Source organism: Stegodyphus dumicola, chromosome X2 (assembly GCF_044657685.1).
Source record: "Stegodyphus dumicola isolate Sdum_Otavi_A_Nest chromosome X2, ASM4465768v1".
Lineage (NCBI taxonomy): Eukaryota > Metazoa > Arthropoda > Arachnida > Araneae > Eresidae > Stegodyphus > Stegodyphus dumicola.
Window position 1 is genome coordinate 175,539,369 of NC_140781.1, and position 27,002 is coordinate 175,566,370.

General features: G+C 34.7%; 2 protein-coding genes across 4 annotated transcripts in view; both read right to left on the reverse strand.

Moving 5' to 3' along the window:
• Nucleotides 1-8,751, reverse strand: part of LOC146992978 (uncharacterized) — a 32,529-nt gene extending 23,778 nt beyond the window's left edge. Inside the window, exons 1-2 of the mRNA XM_085808975.1 lie at nucleotides 8,612-8,751; nucleotides 2,303-2,508 (exon numbers count right to left, since the gene is read on the reverse strand). Of these exons, the coding sequence (XP_085665101.1) occupies nucleotides 2,303-2,508; nucleotides 8,612-8,684 (279 nt within the window). The 5' untranslated portion in view covers nucleotides 8,685-8,751. The remainder of the gene's footprint in view (nucleotides 1-2,302; nucleotides 2,509-8,611) is intronic.
• Nucleotides 8,752-21,081: 12,330 nt separating this feature from the next.
• Nucleotides 21,082-27,002, reverse strand: part of LOC118202943 (acid-sensing ion channel 4-A-like) — a 100,077-nt gene continuing 94,156 nt past the window's right edge. For all 3 annotated transcript variants that reach the window (XM_035375185.2, XM_035375178.2, XM_035375159.2), the window contains 2 exons: nucleotides 26,154-26,443; nucleotides 21,082-21,323 (listed from right to left, as the gene is read on the reverse strand). In XM_035375185.2, the coding sequence (XP_035231076.1) occupies nucleotides 21,206-21,323; nucleotides 26,154-26,443 (408 nt within the window). In that variant the 3' untranslated portion in view covers nucleotides 21,082-21,205. The remainder of the gene's footprint in view (nucleotides 21,324-26,153; nucleotides 26,444-27,002) is intronic.

Here is a 27,002-nt window from a genome sequence, read left to right on the forward strand (position 1 = left end):
GGATAAATGAAGGCTGACTTGTACTACAGTCTCAGATGAGGGGGAGAAAATAAGTACTGTGCGATGATGACGACATATGTTACGATCACCAATGGGGAGCTAGGTCGGAAAGTCTTTGAAGTGCCTATTTTAAAGTAAGCGACTGTAACATTCGGAAGATTCGGGATTAAATCTCGGGCAAGGCAGAGATGATTTTTCGTGTTTTCTACTCTGAATAATAATAATAATAATAATAATAAATAAATAAATAAATAAATAAAATGTCTTTACAACTTAAAAATAGATTTTTATGATACACAGCTTCCATTTCTTCTTAGTATGCGTACTAGTGGTATGCATTCATACTCCAGTATGCTTGCATACTCTTCTGAAATTAACGGTTCTGTTGCAAATTTGCTTTCAACCATACACATTGAAGAACAGTCTTGATAATGTTAAGTTATTAATTTATAAACTTATAAGGATTTAGTTAATTTTACTAACCAGTTATTTTATGTTAATGTGCTTTGCTGGCTTTTTGCTTTCCATTTTCCTGCCAGAATGCAAATTTCTAGTTCGCGTGCATTCAAATGAGGTAGAAAGGAAATAATATTTAAATCTTAGAGGGTAGAATCACAGCGTGTTCCGCCTGCTGAAGGCCATATTGCTAATTGATTCTCCTGAGAACAGTGTATGTGCGGCGTTGCGTTATTTCCGCCATTGGGCTTGTCACGCCGGTATTAGGTTAGAGCCAACTTGCGCGTTTCTCTGTCTGTATCCGTTGGGCCGAATTATATTTTACTTAGTCAGTCAGATTCTTTATTTTTGATTTAAGCCACAAATTACATTTTACTTAGTCAGTCAGATTCTTTATTTTTGATTTAAGCCACAAACACTGGCTTTTCTGCAAGCACGAGTAGTGCCTTCTGTTAAACTTTCATCTGAGTTAAATAAGAAGCTCTTTTACACCCTTCGTACGTTTCTGTAGCAAATTCAAAGACATAGTGAAAAGTCACTTAGAGTTCTCTCTTTGTTACCAAAGAAGACGAAATTATATAAACTTCACATTTACATTGTGTGAGAAAATATAAATACTTATAATTCTGGGGATTTTATGGAAATATATCTTCTTTAGTACTATTTTCTTTTATTTATTTTTGAAAATTTTTCAAAGATGGAAAATTTAAGCCACCATATCAAATCTCATAAATCCTTTTCTAGAATGAATTGTTGAAGTTGTAGGTTTTACTTGTGTAGAAGGTTAAAGTGATGCTCTTAAGACTTTGTTAGACTGACAAACGAGCTATCGATCTTCTATTAACTCTCTAAATTTACGAGATGGCTCCACTTGTGCTACAATACAAAACTCTGCCATTTGCTGGTAATTAAACTAATATAAGTGAAACTAAAATTCAAGTAACGTATTCGGAGACTGCACATGTGGTCTACTTAAGTTGGTTCAATTATTTAAGGTCGGCTAGCAAAATGGCTAAAACCGGAATAAACTTTGTCAGAGCTGGCGATACTATGTAAACTGCAAACGAGGCTTCCAAAAGATCTAAAACATTCAATTCCTCGGCTGAAATACACAAGCAATTAATTCGCATTCTGGTGAGGACTACGGAAAGAAAAAGTTACAACGAAGGTTCAGATCATAATAATTGGTTAATTAGCATAAACTTTTAAAGTCAGGCAACCATTTGTTTTACAAGGTGAAACTCATTAATAAACTCATTACACACATAAAGTCAGCATCAAATAAAGTACGAAGACTGCACGAAATAGCAAGCACTTTATTATCGTTTCAAGAAGCCTACATTAGCGTATAGTCTAATTTCATAAATCAATAAAATGAAATTAGCACAATAAAATTTAAGCGATATATTAATAATCTAGAATATGAAAATTGATTGATTTTGAGCTAAGTTCGCTTAAGCTGGGTTGGTCTATATCAGTTCGTAAATCCTTTATTAACGAACAAGAACTGACTAAGAAATTCTAATTTTTAAAATCTTCTAGAGGGAGGTTCGTGGTAGATTTTCAGTACGCAAGTTTAAGACCATTACTTACAACTACATTTCTTTGCATAGTAAAAAAGACGGTTTTATAACTTTTTGAATGTGAAACCATCAATTAACACATTAAATCAATTGCTTGACATGACCTGGTATTACTTTGATGACTCTGTGAGATAATGAAATGATACAATGTAACAAGCAGTAGATTCTCCTTCATTTTTATGCCCTCATAACCATTTTGTATAGATAATTACAGGAATTTAAATAGCAGATAATCTAAAGAATGTACATTTCTTTCAACTTACCGTTAGAATATCTTGGCAGAAAGGCCGAAAGTCTAAGAGACGAATGCTAGCCGTTATTCCATTTTTTGGCGGAGCTGATATTATTAAGGATCTGTTTCTTCCTGTGCTGTACGAAGTTCCGGAGTGGGATTTTAAGACACCGGAGGAAATACGTCCACTGCTTGTGCTTCCTAAAACTATTTTACTACTGGCAATATCCATAGCATCTGTTAATGAAAATAATTAAAACGAGAAATAATTAAAACGAGAAGAAGAATTTAAAAAGTGGTTATTTAACGGCATGTGCGCAATATGTTTAACTCTCATTCATCTCACAGATATCACAGACACTCCAGCTCAAAAAATAAGCAACAAAGGCAAAATTCGGAATAAAACAAAAACTGTTTAGTAGATATGCGTGAAAATGATTCATGAGCTTCGTGTGGCATTACTAGACAACATAGCAAACAACAAAGCAAAGACGTATAAAAAGACATTTATTACGACCATCAAATCGCGTAAAAACAATAATAACATCACGTTAATAGCGAGTATGACACCTTCTAGCTGAAATGCGTGCTTGGCAATGGTGAGGCAAGCTGACAATAGTGTGGTTTATAGCTTGTTGTGGCAGTAGCGCCTAGTCCTGTAGTAAAGCATGTCGAAGCTCGTGGAAGGTGCAATCTGCGATCCGCCGTCCCAGTATGTCCCATACATGCTCTATGGGATTCAAGCCCGGTGATTTAGCAGGCCATGGCAGCGGGCGTTATCGTCCATTAATATCGTGTCGGTACCCATTGCAGTGATAAAAAAACACACAAAAGGGCGTAGAATTTTCTCGCCATAGCGAACGGCTGTGATGGAACCACCGTGAATCATGTAAAGGTTGGGGATTTCGTCCTCTGCTATCTCAGCCTACACAAGTAAGCCCTTTTAACGATATTTGGCGCCTGATAGCATGCCCCTGGTTTTCGCCATAGCATTGCCCATTGGAAACCCTTCTGGATGTGGCTCCACTGCTCTGGTGTCCAACTGCGATGTTCATGGGCCCAGTTCACTCGCGCTGTGACATACGATGGGAACAAAAGTACAGAAACCACAGATCGGCGGGATTTTGTTGTTTCACCTTTGTGCAGTCGAGACGACACATTGTGGAGGGATATGGGCGGTCTTGCAGCTGCAGAGAGATGCGACGCCAGCTGTTATGCTGTTAATGATCAACGGCTTCTTGCACATAGCAACAAGAAGTGGTCGTCTGCTGTTGTGGTAATCCTCCGACGTGCAGACCAGTCTTCTACAAGGGTTTTGGTCCCTTTGTTAACGATTTCACAGCCTATTGATGACACTACGACGCACATTCAATTATCTCGCAACAGCGAGTGATCTTGTACCAGTTTGCACCATTCCGACGCATTGTATGTTTTAATTTCCCTTCGTAAAATTCGTACCTCTTCTTTTACCTTTGTTGCTTATTTTTTTAGCTAGAGTGTAAATGCATTTTAGAATTTATATTTACAACTTTTTCTAGCTGAATGTGTTCGCTACATATATTTCTTTTCACTGAAATCATTATCAACAGTTATTTCCTGATGTTTAGATTAAAACTGTATGTTTCAGATTATATTATTATGTTATTCCAATATTAGGAACATATGGAAAACTAAAAAATAAATCTTTCTCAAACTACAAGGCTCGTAATACTTCACGTGCACTTCATAGTTGTTTCGTATCTAATCGCTCATTTATTTTCACTGACAAAATGATCTTAGGATGTCAAACAGGAATATAATGTCTTTCTTCGATTCGATATGTTTCCACAATAGTTGTTCATATTTACCAAATTTCAAAATTCATAAGTGCTGTCTCTCTCATATGTGACCAACTTAGATGTTTCCGTGATCACTCATTATCACTGCATTTTCTGAATTTTAATGCAGTATTTCATATATAATAATTTCGTAAGTGACAGTATAATCAATATAAATACTGCGTTATGATTCGAAAATTGCTTAAAATAGAAATTCAAGCTACGCTCTCTTTTTTCTTTTAAAGTTTTTGCAATTTTTGAAAATGTTTTACTAGCAAAAAAACATTTTACGTGGAATCAGTTTTCTCTATCCATATTTATTAAAGAATACCCTGGACTTTGAGAGAAGAATTTTACCTCATTATAGGCTTCGAGTTACTTATCTTACAACACTGACTGTAATTGTTAACATCATAAAAATTTAATTATATACGTTTAGATTGCGTTTCAAACAAATACGAATTAAAACTTCTTTAGTTCAAATATTTGAAAATTCATATAGTTTGGTTTGGTTTTGTTTATTACGACAAAACACACTAGGGCTATCTGCCTAAGGGAGGGATCCCTTCATGGAGCATTTTTAAGGGAAACTGGCTCGTATACACGTTACACATGGGGAAACCACGAAACCTACCATGCAGTCAGCTCGTTTTCCTGGACTCGAAACCAAGTCAAAGCTACCAGTATTCAGATACTTTAGCGCTCGGCCGCTGGTAGGCCCAACTAACTCATATAAGGGGGTATCAAAAAGTTCCCGGTCTAGCTCTATAGCATGCTAATAAAAAAGACGATGGGGGTTCCGCTTTCAGCTATAGTGACCTTTAATCTGGATGAAGAAATGTACCGAGACACATCGCTGTTTTAGCATCAGAGACAAAATCTGGAACAACCAACCAACGTGGAATTTTGCGCTAAACTGAAAAAATTAACTACAGAGACATTGAACATGCATCGTTAACTTAAAACGATGAAGTAATGAGTCATATGCAATGATGGTGGTGCTCGAGCAACACAGTTGTTACAAAGACGGAAAAGCGTCCCCTGAAGACGATGATCGACCTGAAAGACTTTCTAGAGTATCATTCTGAAAATGTGAAATAAATTCGGGAACTTAAGCACATGGATCATCGGAAAGCTATGGAGGTTTCCGACTTCTTTCACCAAGCCAGGGCGACAACGATCGCCAAAAAACAATATTTACCTTTTGTATAAAATTGCTTTTTCGAAGGCTACGACTTTGAGATGTATCGAAGTGCATCAGTTACGTTCTATACCAAAACGGTACTTTTCCGTTTCGCAGGCGCAAATCTCGCCAAGCAGACTTTGTTAGCGACAATATACTGTATACACATAAAAAATGTTAACAAATGTTAATGCTAAGAATTTTTTATTTTGAAGGCATAAACATTTTAATATAATTTAAAATTTTGTGAAAAGTCAATAAATAATGACAATAAATTTGTAAAAAGACATTAAGAATTTTCTATGCTTTCATGGTACAACATCCTGATTCACGTAACTCCCAATAATCGCATCTCACGTAAACTACACTACAAAAGTCTAATTCTCTCAATAATTATCTACATTAATTTCAAGTTCAATCATAATTTGGAATTACAAGTTTAAATGCAAGAATTATTTCAATTCGTATGAATAGCTTACTCAGAAATTATGTAAAACCGCAGTGCTTTACTTTGCAAGTGCATTCTCATTAGAATTGATGAATTTAACACTTGATTTTGCCTTTTCTATTTTTGCCTTCGGGTGAGCGGTGTGATTGCATTATAATTGACTTAATTACCTCGAATTGTCTTAGAGCATAAAATTTAAATATCTTGTAAAAATTCTATGTAATTGTATGCCAGTATTGAAAGAAACAATCAATCTGATAAGAAATGGCTGCGACTTGTTTTGAAAATGAAGCGTAAAAGGTTACCAGCAAAGATATTCCGTTTGGCATCAGTTGTACCATTATTGGCGATTTTATCTTTGGCGCCGGCAAAACGGAAAAGTACCATCAAAACTTATCTAAGTTTTGATCTAGAACGATAATTTATTTGCATTCAAGCCATTTTCTGTTCTAAGGTAGCTATTCTTGCAAATATAGCACCATTGACATTTATGTTTGGCGAAACAGCATAAATTTCTTTTTCAGATTTCCTCTCATGAATTTTGTCAGCCATCGTGGCCAATTTGCCTAAATTTTCGTCACTTACGAGAAGAATATTTGTTTTTTTTATGAAATCAGGCAATTTATTCAGTCGTAAAGATTTTAGCATGTTTTTTCGGAAAATCGTCTGTGGCTAGACTTCTCCTTTTGTTCAAAAGCTAACTTGGCTTATAATCTCCGAGTTTTAATCCAGTAATCAGACGCTGAATTCGCTTATTTTCACTTTCTTTGAAAATATTTAAAAGTCTGTCCTTTGCCATAGAATATTTAATTGGGTTAATGTCTTTAATAATGTCCCATATGTTTTCAACATACTTGGGTTTAAGCTGGGATATCAATTAACTGAATCTAGTTTCTTCAGTGGGGATTTTATTTATTTAAAATTGGGCTTCCACTTGGTAAAACCAAATGTCCGATGTTTCTCGCAAAAATGGTGGTATTTTAATGTTTACTTTATTCGTTTCGGCAGTCACTAACGTAATTGCTTCTGTTTCGTTTTCCGTAGGCATATTAAATTAACAAGTGGAACGCTACAAGTCACTAGTTATTATTTTTTAGCTGAGAGGACGTAATAAGATACAGATAATAACTTACTACCTAACAGTATTTTATTATACTGCGAATAATACTACCATATTAACACAAAGTCGTTCATTTTTCACTATAGTAGTAAAACTAATTTTCTTTTAAAAATAAAACATATGGATTCTAAAAGGAAATCCAATATGAAAACTGTTACCACAAAAAGATAATTAATATTCAAAGTGAACATTTATAATCATTAAAATGTTGAGTTGCTTTTAAATTAATTATTTATATTTTATCTCGTTACAGTACAAAACATTAGTATTCTGAGCTGTTACTTGTTGCCACTATTATTTTTTAAAAACTCAGGGTTTAAAATCTCTGTAAAAAAATTTATTCGTAATAAGTTGGTATATAAAAAGCAAGTATACATATGCGGGCCTTAACTCTTAATTTCGACAATAAATATTAAGTTATCGATAATGGGTTTCCCGTCGTGTTATAACTACTTATTTTTTAATGTATTTAGCAATACTTTTCAAGAATTTCTGTAAGTATTTCACTTTATTTGAAAATGGACATTAGAATTTTCATAACATTTAGTTTTCTTGTTATAAAAAATTTCATGTTCCTGAAATATTTTTTAACATTCTAAATGCAACTTTTTTGTACGGATTGAAATGTTTTCATAAGTTATGTGATTCAAAATTCATATTAAAACTAAAAATTAATTCTACTTTTAGGCTATTTTGTATGAGAGTAATATAATTTTGCAAACGCAAACTATATAAAAAAATTATAATAAGAATGATGATCGTTTGGCCGATTCTTAAAGAAAATAAAGATATTATTTGACTAATGATTAATTGAAAATAAGGATTCATTTGACTGATGATTAACCCTAATAATTGGATTTCTCATTATTTAACATTTCAAGTGGACCATCATTTACACTTCCAAGATAATTTTTTAAGATTTTAATCAGTTGTTACGGATTAGAATTGCTTCTTTCTGGAATTTATAAAGAAAGCATAGTGCTTCAGTAGTTTCAAAAAGATGAGATAAAAGTCTGGTTTTTCTCATAAAGGAAGACATAGACATTCTCTTCAAATTAAGACGATTATAACATACTAAAAAAAAAAAAATTGTGCAGTAGATTTTCTAATCATTTTATAAAAGTGTACCTTGACAATACAGGTCTTTTGAAGATTCTAGTAATAATAATACATCAATATATCATATATTTGTCTATAAATGTTGAACAAGAGCAGAGAATGTTAAATCTGTTCATGAAATTTAAAAATTAACAGCTGGGAGTTCTCTCGTGTTAACTAATAGATTTTTGTTGAAATAGAGACATAAATATTTGAATAAAATTTTTCTTATGAGATTATTTTTAAATAGTAATTTAAAGTCAAGAAAAATTGCACTTAAAGTTGGCAACAGTAGAGTGAAATATGAATTATGTCTTATTTTAGATTCAGTTTATCAGCTGAAACATTCTAACACTTTTGTTTGTTACTTAACACGTGCCTTGGTGATGATCAGAAGTCAGATCTGAGAGGAGAGCCAAAAATTTAGGCACAAGTATATTAGGTATCTTTACGTAAATATTTTGGCCTTTCTTAATACAAAAAAATATTTTAAACAATTTTATGTGATCTGTAATCTACATGTTTTGTGCTCACTTATAAGTTAGCATAGATCACACAAAATTTAAATCTAGACATTTATAACCGTTAAATAGCTTTTCAATTGCACTTCTCTAACGAAAACATTATAGAGTTTAATTATCATGATAAAAATACCAAAAAAGTACAAAACTTACATGTGTTTAAAGCTGATACACCACAGAATGCACACTTTAGGATAATATGAAATGTAAGCCATATTTCCCTCATGCTAAAAATCTTAAATTTGTTAATATTCTTAGTTTTAGGGATAAGAAATTGGCAGCTTCTAGGGACCTTGAACCCTAGCAACTGAAAGGAGGAGAGGAAAGAATTCTGATCATTTGACCCGACTTTCGAACCCTTCTATTATTTAGATAACGATAGCATTTATCTTGGTAATTAATTACAAAGTAGTGATGACTGTGCTCAGATAAGAAACTATGGATGTTACTTGAATTCGCACAGAGATCTATGGTCTCTATAAATTTTTTGAGAAGATAACCTTCGGCTTTTTTCCTCCCACTGTTGCTACTTTTCTCTTTCATTAGTGAAGCAGATAGCCCTTATGTTCTTCGCCATAATCGAGTAAACCAAACTAAACCTTCACTGGCATGTACTAAGACAACTAATACATCTTTCCTGTAACCAAGAAAAGCGAAATTTACGAAAAAGCGCATGTTGCGAAAAGACAGTGTTTGTTTTAAGTTTTTACATTATTAAGTGACAACACAACAAACAGCAAATCAGCGTCTCCGTTTACATAATTCTAATAATTTATTTTTTAATAATAGCGTTTTAACAGCTTATTGTAGTTGTAAATCTGATGCCAGCAGGTGTGCATGAAGTATGTTGCCGACAGATGTAGCTGCTTACTGGGAAAGCACCAGCCTCACTTAATCTGTAGTGTAATTGTCCAAACAATGGATGACTTAACAAACATCTGTTCGGGAAGCGCTCTTGGTACGTGCGTCTCGCTGCTCGCCCATTTTCATCAACGGCCCCATAAATTTAATGCATATTGACCAGTTCCTCGTTACTAAACCGATACATTCTTCTCTCGCCAGAATTGGCTTCACTTGCCCATTTTCTAACACATTTGCGAACATCACTCTTTTTGCGGCGGCTGCTCACCGTTTCGGATACAATTGCCTATGTAAAATTTGTTCTCCATGATCTGACAGACCAGCATGTAAAGTTTGTAAACGACCTTTCACGATACCATGTGTACATTCGTTGAGTTAAATTCTCATGCTTACTCGAACAATTTCGCATAGTTATAATTGTGGATTGAATGTTGTTACATTTTATAGTATTACTGACGGGGAAAGTGCAGAATCAACCACTGCTTGGCGCGTTTTTAAGAATTGCACATACTCGGTATCCATGTACACATCGACCTATTTTCACTTAAGAAAAAAATCCCATAATTGCACAAAAATGGCATTGCGCACTTCCTTGACTTTACCCATGTACACATCGACCTATTTTCACTTAAAAAGTCAAAGAAAATTGACAAAAATCCAATTCTTCTTACTCTTGTAAAAAGCGCCAAACAAATGCCAAATAAATAAGTCGGCGATTCTACACTTTAACCTTACTGAAAATAGTATACTATGTGTTGTGAATTTACTTTGATCAACCTGTTATTTTGTATTTCAGTTGCTTCGTTAGTATCTGTTTGCCTGTATTCCTTCATGTATATTTTATTTAATTTTTACGTACTAAAATTTACTGTAAAAATTTTTTTATACTGTGTTTAATTGCTTTTTAGTTGTGTATGATATTAAAATGCTTTCATACAGATAACAGTAATAGAGATATAAATATTATCAGTATCTTCTGGAAAATACTGTAATTACTTAAAAATCATAAATATTATTTTTAGTACGGTTTTAAATAGTAATTTTTTCCTAGTATTCGACTGTTCCTGACATCATTAATTGTCTGTTGCATGTCTGTGAACATTTTTTTTTTTTTACTATGAGAGGCACTGCCGTTATAGGCGTTAGCCATTACTAAGGCCGGAAGTGGTGGTCACTTTATTAGGAAGGCACCTAACACGTGGGCCACCGTTACCTCCTATAAAGGGCCAGATAATTTACATCCATACCTTCTCTGGGATTCGAACCCAGGCCCATAAACTAATAGCGAGATAGATGGTTTTGTGTGATTAAGGCAAAGTCTCGAGGGCTATCTGACTAAGAGGAGTGATGCCTTCTAAGGGAAACTGCCTCGTATACACGTTACACGTGGGAAAAACCATGCACTCAGCCCGTTTGCGAGATTCGAACTTCGGACCGAACTACTAGTGTTTAGCGACTTTACCGCTCCGCCGCTGGTGGGCCCAGTAGCGAGATACAGCGTGAACATTTTCAATCATTGAATTGACATTTTAAAACACAGGCAGTAGCAAATCCCGTTGGGCAAATTTTGAGTGAAACAGACACCTAATGAATCTCAAGTAGAATCCAGTGGCTCTTAAAAACAAAGATAAGATAAAAGAAAATGTCCTCTATAGACAATTTTCTGACGTTGTTATAGAAGGGAATTTCGCATCCAAATAATAACTTCTTCCTCGTCATTTTCTATAAGTCGTCTACTCTCATTTGTATAGATGCATTAAAATTTAATTTAATTTTCCTTTGTTCCTTTCGTTTTTCTCTCCCCCCCCTTCCTTTTGTGTGTGTGTGCCTGCGCGCGCGCATATGTTTTGTACTGGTTTCGGTTTCCGAATCTCTGCTAAACAAACTCTGATGCGTCTCTCACCTGGAATTTAAGCGAAGGGAATTGCTGAAACTTTCGCAGCCTCTCTGCGGTGTTGAAACGTCCTCCACTGGTAGCTTCTTCGGTAAAAACCTTCTGTGCCTGCCCTTCGTTGTACATGGGAACAGGCGCTTGCCATCCTTGCCGCACTCCAAGCCTGCGTTGATTGTCCCTAGGCTGTTCGCACGAACTCTTGGATTCTTTTACTTTTGGCTTCATTCTTAGCATCTTATTCCTTCTAATGTCTGACTCCCTTCTTAACTTTTTTGATTTTCTTCCGTACTTGCTGTTCGCTGTCTCTCTCTCTTTTTTTTTTTTTTTTTTTTTTTTTTTTTTCAGGAATGTATATTTCCGATCTTAATAGAAACAGAGTTACTCCTCACTTACAGTTACTCCTCACTAACGTTACTCCTCACTTACAGTGAACGTTACTCCTCACTTACGTTACCTCAGCCTAATGTTACTCCTCACTTACAGTGGCTTTCCTTGTTGCTCTTCCTGCAAAAATTCTTTAAACACTTAGATATAACTTCTATCAAATTAAATCTAGATCTGATCAATGTTAGCCACTGTGTGCTTCCCATTACTTTTTCAATAAATTGCAGTCTCTAGGATATTTTCTATAACTTAATGGTGCTTCAGACCAACGACAGAACTTCCACATTCTTTTATCTCCAGCACGTGATAAATAATGTTAAGTACTTTACCTCTCACCTTGTAATTAACTTCTTGCCTTTTCCTTTCGTACTATAAATTCTGCTTTTTCCTTGTAATGTCTGAATATTTAAATTCTTCTTTCCCCTTGTAATGTCTGAATATTTAAATTATGGTGCTCTCTTTTAAACAAAAATTACTTTATTCAGTGGGTAATTAATTTTTGCCCTAAAAATAATTCTGCTGGAGTCTTCTCCCTGGGTCTGTGACACTTAGCCGATATCCATTTAGATACAGAGACACATAGACGACAGGGCATTTAGCCGTCAAGGACATCGAGCCGACAGGACATTTAACCGACATGATCATTTAACCGACATGATCATTTAGACCAGCGATTTTCAACCGGTGGTACGAATACCACTGATGGTACGCAAAAGAAAAATAGGTGGTACGCAAAGAAACAAAGTATTTTCAACTATTAAATCCAAAAATTAATGCATTTTCATTTTCACAAATATTCTTTCATCCACAAACGTAACAAAATTTGTCTTAAATGTCGTCTTTAAAAGGAATAATAGAAATTGATGTTGTATTTAATGGGAAATAAAAATAAGTTCCTATAAAAAGATAACAGCATCTCATTAATTATTTTAGAGTTGATCGATTTATTAGCATGTCTACACTTTATGTGACCACCATTTCCGTGCTCATATTGCTCTACTTTCAATTAGAACCATTTTTTTAAGTTGGTTTGTTATTTCTAACAACAGGTTATTTTGTCTTCTTGTTACTTTGTATTCCTTACTTTTCTATTAAATTTGAGAATATTTGTCGTTTGTTTCTGAAGAACTCGTAATATACTGTGCATTTAAATATTTGGGAAAAAAATAATAAAACAAACCCAAGATTTTAAAATTGAAAAATGGCTAGGATTGACTAAGCGGAAAAGTGATGATTCATGGGTGATGGATCCAGGACTATCTACTAGCACTAAGAATTCTGAAAAGAAAAGAAAAACTATTTAGAGAAAATATAATGAAAGTTATTTATCATTTGGGGTTACTTGGAATAGACATGAAATGGACTCTCCTCTTCAATGTGCTGTTTGCGGTGAATTATTATCCAATCAACGTATGAAACCATTGTTTCATAAAAGATATTTTGAATCTAAGCATACCAGTTTAAAGGATAAATCTGAAGAATATATAAAGAGGAAATTATCGAAGTTCAGAAATTGTAAACAAGTAATGAAAAGTTTTGTTACTTTAAATAAAATTTCTTTGGAAGCTAAGTTACCTAGTAAACCTAAGAATTCGGCAAGTCTGGGCAGGCTCACACTATTGGAGAAAATTTTATGTTACCAACAGCTAAACATATCGTTTGAACATAATTCAAAGAAGTCTGCCGAAGAGTATAATTCCGTAGTTTTTGCTAGTGGTATTTTGGAAGTTGGGTAAGGAAATGTATGAACATTATAGAGAAAAAACAAATGAACAGGAAAGGAAGTTGAATATATAATTTTCTGTAATTTTAAGAGTGTACATGTTTTTCTTTTGGTGATGATAAGGAAGGCTATCGTTTTTGACATGCTTCGAGAATTTGAAAATTGCTGCAACCAGTAGGGTAACTAAAATATGTTGGACCCTAATGACACTACTGATTATTAACAACAACAAAAAAAAAAAAAAAAAAAAGAGATTCGGGGTCCATGATTTACAACACTGTAAGAAAAACAGTAGAAAGTGAAAACAATTTCTCAAATAATGATGAATTTTGTCAGGATGGATTAATTATTAAGTAATGTAAACACATGCTTATAGGGTTCCATAACTAAAAGAGTGACAACAGAATTTTTTTGGTAGGAGAATTGGCAGAATTTGCTTCCCCTTTATTTTCTCTATTTTTAAGTCGGCAAAGTTTAAAAAGAGTGAAAACTGAGGGGCTCAGTTTTGGTAGGAAATAAAGAATCAACTGTGTTCTTACTCAAATACTTTTTGGGGGAATCATTTTTAGAGGCATTATGATTTTTTGAGGAAGCAAATGTGAAAAATCAGGTATGCGAGATTCAAACCACGAATCATCCAGTGCCACTAGTTAGACTTGCTACCGATAAAACCCCGAAAGCAAGTATAGAATAATGCAATAGTTCCTTATCTCACCGAGATTTGTAATGGTGGCAAATAAATAAACCTACATAGAAAAGACATCACAGGTAAAATATAAGATTTAAAGGGAATGTGTAAAATATATAACTAAGGAAAGGAGATCTATATTCGTGGAGAATGTATAAAAAGTTGCATTTTGTGCTTTGATTAAGATTCAGACAGCACGATAGGAAAAAAGGAAAGCGCAAAAAGAAGTTAAGCTAATAATTTACCATGATTTACTACCATACCATGATACTATGATTGAAGGTCGTACTACACCATAAAGTCATAAATACGAATTATTCAAAAATTCACAAAAGATAATTTCAAAGTCGTTTTACACTATACATTTATAATCTCAAAACCTGCGTTTTATGATAAACCTTAAAATATATACATTTTTATAAGAACCTTCATAAGTAAAATTCTTTAAATATAATATTTTTTTATAAAATTATGTATGCTTAAGTTTTCCTCCCCTGTCTTCTTTAATTTTTTCGGTTTCTACTTCTCTTTTTTCCTATGTCCTTTAATTTTTTTATAATTAAAATAATTCTGTTATGTTGCTTAAGAAATAATTTATTAGGTTAAAAAAACCGAGACGACACATTTTAAAACACTAACATTTTATTTTTCACACCTACTATGTACAAATTTACAACGCAACTGTATGAAATGAAGAAATGATGCAGATGAAATGTATCTGAGCATGCACGCGGCGATTTCTCCTTTCTATCCGCCGAGTCTCTAGGAGGGGGGCAAGAACCCTCTCCTCGTAAAAGGGGGATGCCATCGGTTTGCCAATTCGGCATCAAGTCTGACGGCTATCGCAAGTCAAAACAGCCGGAGTCCATTGGTATACAGAATTCAGAAACAGCTTCTGACAATGCCTATTTCGCAAAGACCCGCCTTAAAATGGGTTCCCGCTCACACAGGGATTCAAGGCAACGAAGCCGCTGACCTACTGGCCAAGCAGGCAGCCAACTGTACGGATATATTAGAAAGACCAACTAAACTTCCTTGGTCTCATATTAAGCAAAGAACTTTGACAAGTCTGCTACAAAATTGGCAAAGTAGATGGACAGAGGTAGTGGTAGGACGAAGGACATTTCGCTTACTGCCAAAAGTTAACATGGAAATAAAGACCCACTGTGCTAGCCTAACACAGTTCTTGACAGGTCATGGACCATTCCCAGTATACCTGAACAGATTCAGACTTAGGGATACTCCTTTCTGCGAATGCGGAGAGGGAGGCGACACGGACCATTATTACTTCCATTGTGTACATACAAGAACCTGGCACTTGAAGAAACCAGCGGACTGTGCCTGGGCAATGTGGACGACTAACACACTCAAAAACAGAATAGCCCTTGATAAAATAGAGAAAATCTCAGAACACTGCCTAAGCAGAAACAACCGTGGATAATATTATAATGTTTCAAAAGTTCAGAACTTAAAGCAGATAACCAGAATAACGCTTAGTACCTTGCAGTTAACAATATGTAAAAACTGTTATTAGTTTATAATATTCAACCTTGTTACTCTGGAGTCTTCCCCGCCGTGATGGTATATAATTCCGTTTGGTTCATGTCCGTGGTCGGAAGCCATCATAGCGGTGCACTCACTCACTCACATTAAATATAATAATTTTTTATAAAAATCATGTATGCTTAAATTTTCCCCCCACCCCCCGGTCTTCTTTAATTTTTTCGGTTTCGACTTCTCTTTTTTCTATGTCCTTTAATTGTTTTATAATTAAAATAATTCTGTAGCTGAAAAATGTGGCTGCTAGAATTAATGGCCAACAATCAAAATCCTAATTCATTAAAATTTGCGTTTTCTTACTTTCATTAATGAAGAATTATTTTTTAATATTTGGACATTCATATTTTTCAGCCATCTGAACTTCAGTACCTAATAGTATCAAGACTGCATAACATTAAACGCACAAAAGACTGGAATTAATACTCATTTCTTTTTCAATATATTTAATTTATAGACCATCACAAGAGTAATAACCGCTGATTGAGCACTCAATCAACTATTTTGCAAACTTCCAATTTACATCCTGGGTTGTTATTTATTTATTTATTTATTTTTTTTTTTTAAGGAAAAAGAAAAACGTTTAAGAATAATTATTGAATACATTGGTGCTTGTTCTCTACATATGTAGCCAGTTTTTTATAAAAACATTTCCTCAGATCTCTCTTTTGAAAGTTCACAATCTTGAAACAGACTGGTAACAATTTTCAGTTCGTTGGAGAGTTTCGTCACAAGATTTGAAAAGAAGGGAAATTTATTTACTTATAAAGAAGTGTCATCGAAAAGGAAATCTGTTGGCTTATTTCCTTAAATATTAATTCTAGATGCAATATGTATCCAAGCAAAAAATTGTCAGAAAGAGGCATGTAATTTTAAGAAAACAACTTTCGCATAGTATATGGGATGGGTTTCGTAAGTAATAAAATATAACCTATCATATAGCCCCCCCCCATCTAACCAAATTCACAATTAATGAAATATTCATTATGCAGTACCCGCTCTTATTATGTTAAAATTTCCAGCAACCAGACCAAATACATACTAATCAATAGAACAACCGCCGTTTATTAAACTCATCTCCTCCGCATATTAAAGTCTGATTGGCAAAAGACTCATACTTGTTCCAGAATGAACTACTTATACCTAACAAAGCTTTTTGTAGTTCATCCGTTTAACGAATTGTAAACCGTATATTCATATCGTTCAGGTATGTAGAATTTGAACAAGACTAAAAGAATGAGAAAGAGTCCAACGGTAATTATAATAGCAGATTTATTCTTCTCTCCTGAGCATGGGATCTGTGTTGTTAAATTTTGTAATTCAAGCTGTCTTATGTCCCCATTCTGCAAAGAACCCAGAATCCATATCTAAAGAAGCTTGTTTAATGACTGAATAACGAATTATATAATCAAAAGAAAAACCGGGTTTAAAAGTTTAGTCTACTGTTATAAACTATTGAACTAAATTAAACTATGGATTAATTCTACATTTAAAAGAACTATGAAGTTATTAATATTGCAGGCGTGTAAAATCTGCGCTGTCCCACAAAATAACGAGGTATTGTCCCTCCATCTACCTTCCAACGAAGTACAGGAATCCGAGGACAAGCATTCTCTTTAGAGTAATTTAAAACTCATATAATGGGTTTATTTGAGGTTATTCAAGGAACAGTATTGTCCTTTGAATTACGCTTTTAACCAGAATATCAATGGGCTTTAACCAGAATACCTGTGGGCACTCGCTATTGCATTGCATTGGTTTTGCGCTAAAAATTCTGTTGTTTATAAGCCTAGTTCGGAAGGCAATACTGAAGAATACACGAAAATACGTTTTGAATATTCCTGAATTTAGGAGGAACAGGAAAGGAAAGTGGAGAACTGCATTTTAATAAATATAAATAAATATACTCTTTCTATTAAAGTTGTAGCTATAAGCATGCAAGTTCTTATCTAGAACACAATATTGAAGTGGTACGTTCTGGAAACGGTTGATTCTAATGATCAACATTTCACGCTGTAAGAAATAGCAAAATTCTACTTCTTAAAGTTGTTTTACACGAGTAAGTTAAAATCAGTAGAGCTGAATTTAAAACGTTCACGGAACAAGCGTGAATTTGAAAACAAAGTTATTATACGAATTATCGATTTTCCTAAATTCGCAGTTCGGAAAAGAACTCTATTTTTCACCTTCTAATTCTTGTAAATAATGCAGTTTATTTTTCGTTAAATTCAAAAACATTTAAATTACAGTTAAATAAATTATTTAGTAAATACCTTACTGAGTAACATCACGTTAGTATATTTTCTAATTTGTCAGTCCATTAATTTGCGAAGCAGACGCTTGCATACACTCTGCAGTGGGCGCATGCTTTTCTCAAAATAGTCTCATTTATAAGCTGAAATTCATTTAAAGGCTCATTAAAGACTAAGGATCACTTATAATTTGAAATTCATTTAAAAGCTTATTTATTAAAGGCTTATTCATTTATGAGCTGAAAATGTGGAAATAAAAGCTGAAATTCATTTTCGAGCATCAGACATGGAATTTTTGTAGCTTTTCCAGAATGAATAAGCAAGAATAATAGAACACTTATAAGCTATTTTCTCCCTCCTTAAGCGGGCCTTCGCCGGATAAACGAATAACACGTCCAGCTAGCAATCGGCAAGTAAGGTGTTCACATCCTAGCGATAGTACATTACATTTTTCAAGTCTTCTGCATCGATCAACTGAAAAGGTGATGGTCGGTAATTCTTCATCTCCCACTACAGTACACTCCCGATTATCCGCGGAATTGGGTGGCGCGACCGCCGCGGATAACTAAAATCGCGGATAATCCGAAAAAAGCTAAAAACGGGTCTAGCAAAAGAGAAAACAGTCATTCCAACTTTGAAAAATGTATATGTACAATAAAACGTAAGATAAACAGTAGGAATGTTTAACTAACGCTTAATATTTTAGTACATCACTCAAAACTAACCTAAAATGCATTTTGTTAATGAAAACAGAAAAGTGCTTTGTACTTACGAGAGGCGTCAAGGATACACAGAAAAATTAAAACATATGTACTGTTTTAATACTATAATGTATTATGTAATTACAAAAGCATAACTGTAAAACTACACCTTTTAGAAAAAATCAGTCATTTGTGTTTGCTTCTTGCTTTGGAAGCATTTTCTCTTGATCCGAGATTGTATTTTTCGTAGCATAAGTTTCTAGGCCAACTCCGCGTCGTCTTGTTCTTCCAAATAGCTCAGCAATCCGTCGACTTGTTGCAAAGCCGCTTCCGCATCTGCACAGTGGGCTCTTCTTCGCCTTCACTTCACTCTCCTTCATTCTCTTCCCTTGCTTTCTTCACAATTTCGTCATCTGTCAAGCGTTCGAAGCCAGGTTCGTTGACCCAACCACTCGTTAATGTTTTCAGCATCGACGTTCTCACCACCCGGAACTGTTTTCACCATATCGGCAAGAGTTGCCGTGGGCGTGTCTACATCTTCATTCTCTTCTCTTCTTCACAACTTGAAGGGCTTAGGTTGTTGTTGGCTTCAACATTAGGCATGAGTTTTCTCCATGATTTTATGAGGGTTGACGGTTTCACTGAGTCCCATGCAGATGCAATGTCATAGATGCTGTCCAAGATTGCGTAGTGTTTCCAAAACTCTTTCCGATCATAACCTTCTTCAATTTTGGTCATTAGCAGCTTGGTTCGTATGTTCCCTTCATTGCTGCAATAACTCCTTGGTCCATGGGTTGGATTAGCGCAGTAACGTTTTGGGGGGGAAGAAACTTTGCAAAAATTTGTCCATCAGAAGACTTTAGCACGCTTGTTGCTGGGTGAGAAGGTGCGTTGTTGATCAATAGCACAGCTTTTTCAGGCAAGTTTTCGATTTAAGATGTTTACGCACTTGAAGAAAAAAGATTTTTTTCGAACCCTCTTGAAAAATGTTTCGGTTCATCCATTCCTTTTTTTTTTTTTTTTTTTTTTTGTTAAAGTAATCAATGAGCAAACTTTCTATCCTTGTGCCTTTGAAAGATCTCGGTTTTCTTTTACCTTCCAATGACAACAAGTCTAAGTTTATGCCCACCGGTAGCGTTGCTGCAAGACATGATAGTGATCTTTCCTTGCTGCTTTTATGGCCCGCCGCTTTACTTTCACTTTCAAATGCTAAAGTGCGAGTGGGAAGACATTTTCACAAAAGTCCCGATTCGTCGGCATTGTAAATTTGTTCAAAAGATAGCTCTTCTTTTAAAACAAATTCTTCAAATTCATCGTGGAAATCTTCGGCTGCTTGTTGGTCACCACTAAGTTTCTCCCCATGAAGTCCAATTTCCGTGTCGCTGCTTAAAACGAGTCAGCCAGAAGACGCATCAAAATTTCCTTTCAGGCCTAACAACTCAAAAAAGTTTTTTGCCTTCGCGGCAATGATAGGCCCATTTACAGGAGTACCCTCTTTTCGAACTTGAGCTAACTACTCTGTCAATGCCGTGTCTAGCTCATCAAAGGTAGAACCCTTCATAGTTTTTCGCGTTTTCATAGCGGAAGCACTGTCCAACGATGCAAAGTTCACCAGTTTGTCTTTTTGCTTTAGAATGTCACGCACTGTTGTTTCCGCGATTCCGTAATCCAATTCCATCTGCTGCCTTGTAGCGCCGTTTGCTACTTTGGAAATTAATTCTAGTTTTTGCGCAATCGTCAATACAACCTTCTTTCGTTTTCCTGACATTTTAAATCGGTAACGAAAAACACAAAACCAAAATGCACAAGCACTGAACACAATAAAAGATAAAAAATTAACTCCGACCTGTTCGCAAATACTATCAGGCTTAAACTAACAATGGCGAGTGGGAGGAAGTGGACGTATCAGTAAGATTAAGACGAGAGAGGGCCGTGGAGCGGGCACTGCAAGGGTGAGTAAGAAATCACTTACTCATCACGATGTTTAGCAAATTGAACGTTTCGCTCAGTTTCGTGAACATTTTTATTTTCTTTGCTGTACGCTTGTAAAAAAAAAAAAAAAAAAAAAAAAAAAAAACTGTGCGGCAGGCGTGGATAATCGGGAGTCTACTGCATTTGGCAATTGGGTCCGCTCCTCCCTAATCGCCCTTAAATGGGGAGTATATAAGGTATTTTCTCTCTCCTTACAGTGTGCCTTGGGGGTGTAAATGGATACTACGTCCAGCTAGCAGTCTGGAGGGGGTATACCGGCGAGGGCACTGCACATTTTTCGTGTTCCCTGCAGCGACATAACTTACAATATAACGCCAAAAATGTGAAAAACATATGTTAATCATAGTTATTTCTAAATAAACTTTTTTTCTTATTCCATAAAATAATTACAGACATTTTTGATTAAACTGGATGAAGAATATTTCTATGAATAGTATTTCTGAAATTTATTTGCATTTACTTATTTAATCAGTTAACTATAAATAAAATTTTAGAATCGCAAGAACTCAAACAAAACACTGTTTGATAGCAAGGCTTAAAGGTTCGTGATTTGAACTATGAAACTCAAATGCCAGATAATTTGACATTTTTATTTATATTTCAAATTATATAGTTCAGTTAAATTTTGCTCTTCATTTTCCACAAACACCAAAATATAATTTTTACATAATGTTGCATTGTAATGACAATATACATCAATATGATGAAAAATGTGACTGCATATTCGAGTAATTACTAACATTCTTCATTAATATTGGGCTTGGTAATTGACGGAGGGGTGAGACACATCCTGGACTCAATCCAGTAGTATTCCTAAAAAAATTAAAATATTTTAAATCAATATGAATAACATTTAATTTTAAAATACATATACATTCATACATTTAAGACATAGTAATTATTACACATTATATAAGTAATGCATATATTGGAAATATTTCCACTAATTCTGAATGTATGAAATTATCCAATTTTTCTCCTTTATTCGTTCATGAAATTTACTGCAGTTTTACACATATTACTTAGTTCTTTAAAATATTTTGCTTCCATATTTTCTTCAATGAATTAGAAGTCATTCTAATGATTTAAAGTTTATTAAAGCAAACAAAAAAGACAATAATTGTACAGATTTAGGATATAAATGCTATGTTCTTGTTGTTGTTGTCGTGTCTATATTACATGGTATATAAATACTTTACGAGTGATGCTAATATGCTAAGGTACTCAGAAAGGGTTAAGTTAGTATACATCTTTACCGTTTACCAAGAGTCATTCTTACGTACGTATGCATCTTCTAACTGGCTATTGAATAAGCGGAAGTATGAAGCAGCAAACAAAGAGGAAGAACTCCCCCTCTAAAATCTCCTTTCTCAAAAGAAGAACAACAAAGCCAAATAAAGGCAATTCTATACTATATTTTTAAGTACTGAATGTCATTCATTTGTTGGGCCTGTCAAAGGCTAGGATCTTGTTTGCCATATAAACTTCTTACAACGGAAAATACATAGCTATTTCGCTGAAGTAAAACATTAATTGCACAGGATCCTCGAAAATAATAATCAGGTTATAAAACCGTGTTATTCCTAAACTGTTAAAGACATCGAAATGATTTTAGCACGTGACGAAACATTTTTTATTTTGTTTTATGTAAGGTTAAGATGTAAGTAAGAAGTTCTATTAAGCCTCTGTAGAGACAGATTGACAAATCCAGTTCTAGAAAGAGAGGAAGCCCTGATCTTACTCAGCTTAATAGGGTAAAATACTAGTGTCCAAATATTAAGCAACAAATAGAAAAACTTTGCACATTCGGACGAGAGAAAAGAAGTTTCATAAAGCCTGTAGATATAGATTAACAAATTCAGTTTTACAAAGTGGAGAGAATCCTGATCTTACCCAGCTCAATAGGGTACACTTCCAAACACTTCCAAATGTTAAGCAACAAATAGAAAACTAGCATAATCGGCGAGAGAAATAACATGTAAACCATAAAATCTGCTTACGTAATAGATGGATACAAACGGAAACTAGCATAAAAAATTTGCTTACCAACGTCTTTTAACCGGTTAGGCGTTGTGCGGAGGCTGTACGTCTGAGTTATGAACTCGAAGGTCAATTATTGCAGATCAATGTACTTCCGAACATTCAGCGCCGAGAAGAGCTGTACTTCAGCAAACTATTTACATTCCGTTACATACGGGTATACAAGACGATCAGTGAAATGCGTCTCACTGACACCTTCGCACAAAGGGACCCTGTAAGGTCGTTTTTATAAAAATTAAAGAGCTCAACGTTTCAGGCAGAGGTAATTTTCGCACTGCCCTTTCATTTTCATTGCTATCCTTAGCATCACTTTCATCACTGCAATTCTCTCCGCAGCCACAATGGGAACGGTTCGCTTTTTTCTATATCCATTCCGAAACGTCATCTTGAAACGTCTTAGCAACATTTTATCCTTTGAAACGTATCTACGAATTCATTGTCTGTAGACATTTGACTGTTAGTGTTACTTTTGTCTTTAACACAAGTAAACCAAACCAACCAATGAATCAATCATTAATAAGAGAATTCGCTAATGTTATGAATTTCCTTTGCACCTTTTCTAATGTTACTACATTTTTCCTAATGATTTCTTTAAACTGATTGCTGACTCGAATAACAGAGACCACGGCCCTCAGCTGAGAGAGATTTTGTAAAGGTGTAGAGTTATTAGGTTATTTCGATGCTGGAGACATGAAAAATGAGCAATGCCCTCGCCGGGACTCTAACCACGGACCTCTCGAATACGCGCCGAGTGTGCTGGCCACTACACCAAGAAGGCATGCTAAGAAGGCGGGAAAAATACCTTATAAAGGGAGGCTCTACTGTACTTCAAGGAATAACGTTATAAAAACTATTAAAATTCGTGTTTTACAAGTGAACTACGTTAGCTATTTCGAATGTTTGAAACAGCAAAACAAACGATGTACACTGGTTATCATAAATTAAGGAAAAATCACAAAAATAGCAATAACTCCCTCAAAAAAAGCCAAATCGTGTAAAATTTGAATATGTTGCCAAGTAAGAGTAGCTGAGTAAAACTGCGATATGCAAATTAGTGGCGCTGCTTTCGGAATACGTCATCTGCGAGGAGCATAAAAGTCCATGTTTGAGAACAAGCCCACATATTTCACTGTGACAGTGACATCAGAAATCTGAGATAGCCAATTCGTAACAATGACCTCCAGGCATCATTTGCCTGCAGAACTGTGATGGAGAGCCATTGGGAGACTAGAGGCAGGACAAAGTCAAACAGAAGTGGCCAGATGGGCTAAATGTGAGTCTTTCTGTGGTTCATAGACTTTGGAGGCAATTTCAAACCACAGATTCGGCATCTAGGAGGTTCAGCCAAGGACGGTCAACTGCTGCGATGAGCGCCGATGACCGATATTCGACATTATGTGCAAGCAGGAATAGAACCGCTTCTCCGACTCTTCTTAGATCCTCCCTTGCTGCAGCTACCGGAAGGTTCGTGTCTAGAAGGCTTCACTAAGGTGGTCTGTATGCGAGGCGACCAACCATTTGTGTGCTGCTCAGATCACACCATAGGATAAACCGTTTTCAATGGGCGCGACAATATGTCCACTGGACGCCTGATCAATGGAGGGCGGTTCTCTTTACGGTTGAGTCCAGGTTTAGTTTAGAAAGCGATAGTAGGCGTTATTTGATATGGAGAGAACCTAGAATCCGTTATCATACGTCAAACATCCGTGAAATAGATGCATACGGAAGGGGCAGTGTCTGTGTTTGGGGTGGCATCTTTTTGGGTGGACGCACAGACCTCCATGTCTTTCCAAGGGGAACCGTGAATGCTCAGGTTTATAGAGAAGACATTTTTTATGTTTATGTGTGCCCATATGCCGGGGCAATAGGTGAAGCTTACAGGGCGACAACGCAAGACCACACAAGGCTCTCATCGTAGATGATTATCTTCAACAGGAAACAATTATGCGCATGGAGTGGTCAGCTCGATCCCCGGACTTGAATCTTATCAAGCACGTTTGGGATGCTTTAGGGAGACGTCTAGCTGTTCTCAATCCGCCCTCTCAAACCCTTGTCGCGCTTGCAACTGCTTTGCAAAAGCAATGGCTCTCGCTTCCTATGGAACAGATAGACCGCATAATTGAAAGCATCACACATCGCTGTATGTGCTGTATTGCTTCTAGAGGCGATCATATTCCATATTGAAGGTACTTTTCCTATAGTAAACTGACACCTTCGAATTAGTCAATTTATACATATGCTAATTTCTATACTACCATATTTGTCTGGTAATTTCTTTTTATGTTATTTGATACCTTACTATGTGTTGTATATTGTGGGTAAGTTTCATTAAATTCTACATGTAACTTTTTCAGTAATCGTGATTTTTGTGATTTTTCCTTAATTTATAATAACCAGTGTATGAGAAAATGAAGGATATCTTTCATTGTTGTGTTCCCAATGTAAATATACACTTTAATACTGAAAATACTTATTCCCTCCTGGAAACCTCAAATTCATATTAGGGAAGTACATCCGACGGCTTAAACTGTGTGATGGATGTGCATTCATTTCCATGAAGCTATCCTGTCCTCGGTTTTCAAGTGAAGTAAATCTTTAAAATATCGTGTAGCACTACAACATTTCCCCACAGTTTTGCTTATTTGTAGCAGTATTTTCTAAACTTTTTTCATTGCGGAATACATTTTAAGTTCTAAAAATTTCAAGGAATTTTAAAGTAAATTTGGGTTTTTAGCTACAATAAATGAAACACAGATATATTAAATAAACAATAAAATATATAAAAGTTTATCCCAATTTCTACATAATGCATATGAAAGACATGTTTTTCAGTTTTAATATTGCACATGAAACAAATAATATAGGAAAAAAGTAAAGCATATTTAATTTTCAATATCTTCAATATATTTGAGTCTTTGATTTAAAGGATTTTAACTAGTAGAAAACTTATCGCAAAATAATAAGTGAAACTTGACTTTACTTATATAGTTGTATATCTTCATCCCAACAGATAACAACAGTATTAATTTTTTAAGTCAATAGTATTTCTGATGATTAAATATATTATACTAATTAGTTAGCAAAAATTTTAAACTTACTTATCAGTTTCAAAAAGAAGATAAAATAGAAAAATAAAAAATTTAATTAAAAAGAAACTTATGCTTTTAAAAGGACAATGAAACACTTCTTCACTGTCCAGAAACATTAGAACTCAGAACAGAAACATTACCAGAAATGCATTCTACATATATTTATTACATTGGCAATGTAAGCCGTCTGGTGTTATGCTGCTTTACTAAATTTATTATGTGCACGATTTAAATCACTTAGTTTCATATTTTTTCTTTAAATTTCTTTTAAGAGTTGTTTTAAATTGTGTTAAATGCATAAACGCAGACAATATTTTTTCTTCTCAAAAATAAATTTCATAACTTTTTGAAGAACACTTGGTGACTGTTTGCGAAACACAGCTTGGGAAACACCGACTTAGAGAAACAGATGTCGTAAGAAAGCAAATGCATGCATTCCACGCAGAAGACTTTTAAAAGAATTTCTGATAATGAGACCTATGAACAAAGGTAAAATAAAAATGTTGCGTCTTACGAGTTATTTTGCCTTTTTGAAGACAGAGAAGTAGAAATTCTTCCACAACATTGTTTATTCCGCTGATAAATGACAGGTAGAGGTTTGCTAGGAGGAGCGGCTACCCAGTGCAGTTCCACAACACCTTCTTCTATATGAGAGCTCGACTTTATTTTAGTTTTAGCCAGCAGTTTACTTCGTATGATAAAAATAATGCTTTTTAGGAGTTCAAAAACTTCCAGTATCGTAATCAAGGAAACACCTATGTATAGTCCTAAGCATCCTCCAAGATCAGCAAACAACTGTGATGTCTGCGAAGAAATACAAAAATAAGAATAGTTACCGATCATAGATTTGATATAAGAATCGTATATATTTTAAATCTGTATTGCTGAAGGATATTAACAGTTAATAAAATAAAAAAACAATGAAATTTTTATGATTCTCTTTTAAACCATAACCTAGATAGTAAACTTAAACTTCAGACACTTATAGCCTAGATAGTAAACTTAAACTTCAGTCAACACATTTGTTGGAGTTAATAAGTATTAGAAAGGTTAAGGTGATCCAAAATTAAGCAAAATTCATAAACGCTGGTTTCGAGAAAAGTAATTTTTGTTTCTTGGACAAAAGGAGTCCTATGCCAGCGTCCTTCGAAATACGCAGAGTTTTTTTTTTTTTTTTTTTTTTTTTTTATAAAACCTAAGAAAGGTTTAAGGAAAGAACCTAAGAAGGAGACTAAGACTCGGTTTTGCTTAATTTTGAATTTCATATTACTCTGCCTTTCCTTGTATATTACTAAAATGGTTTGGAGATTCGTAAGGGACCACTTTTGTGGGAAGAAAAGCAATAAATGTGAAAATCCGTATT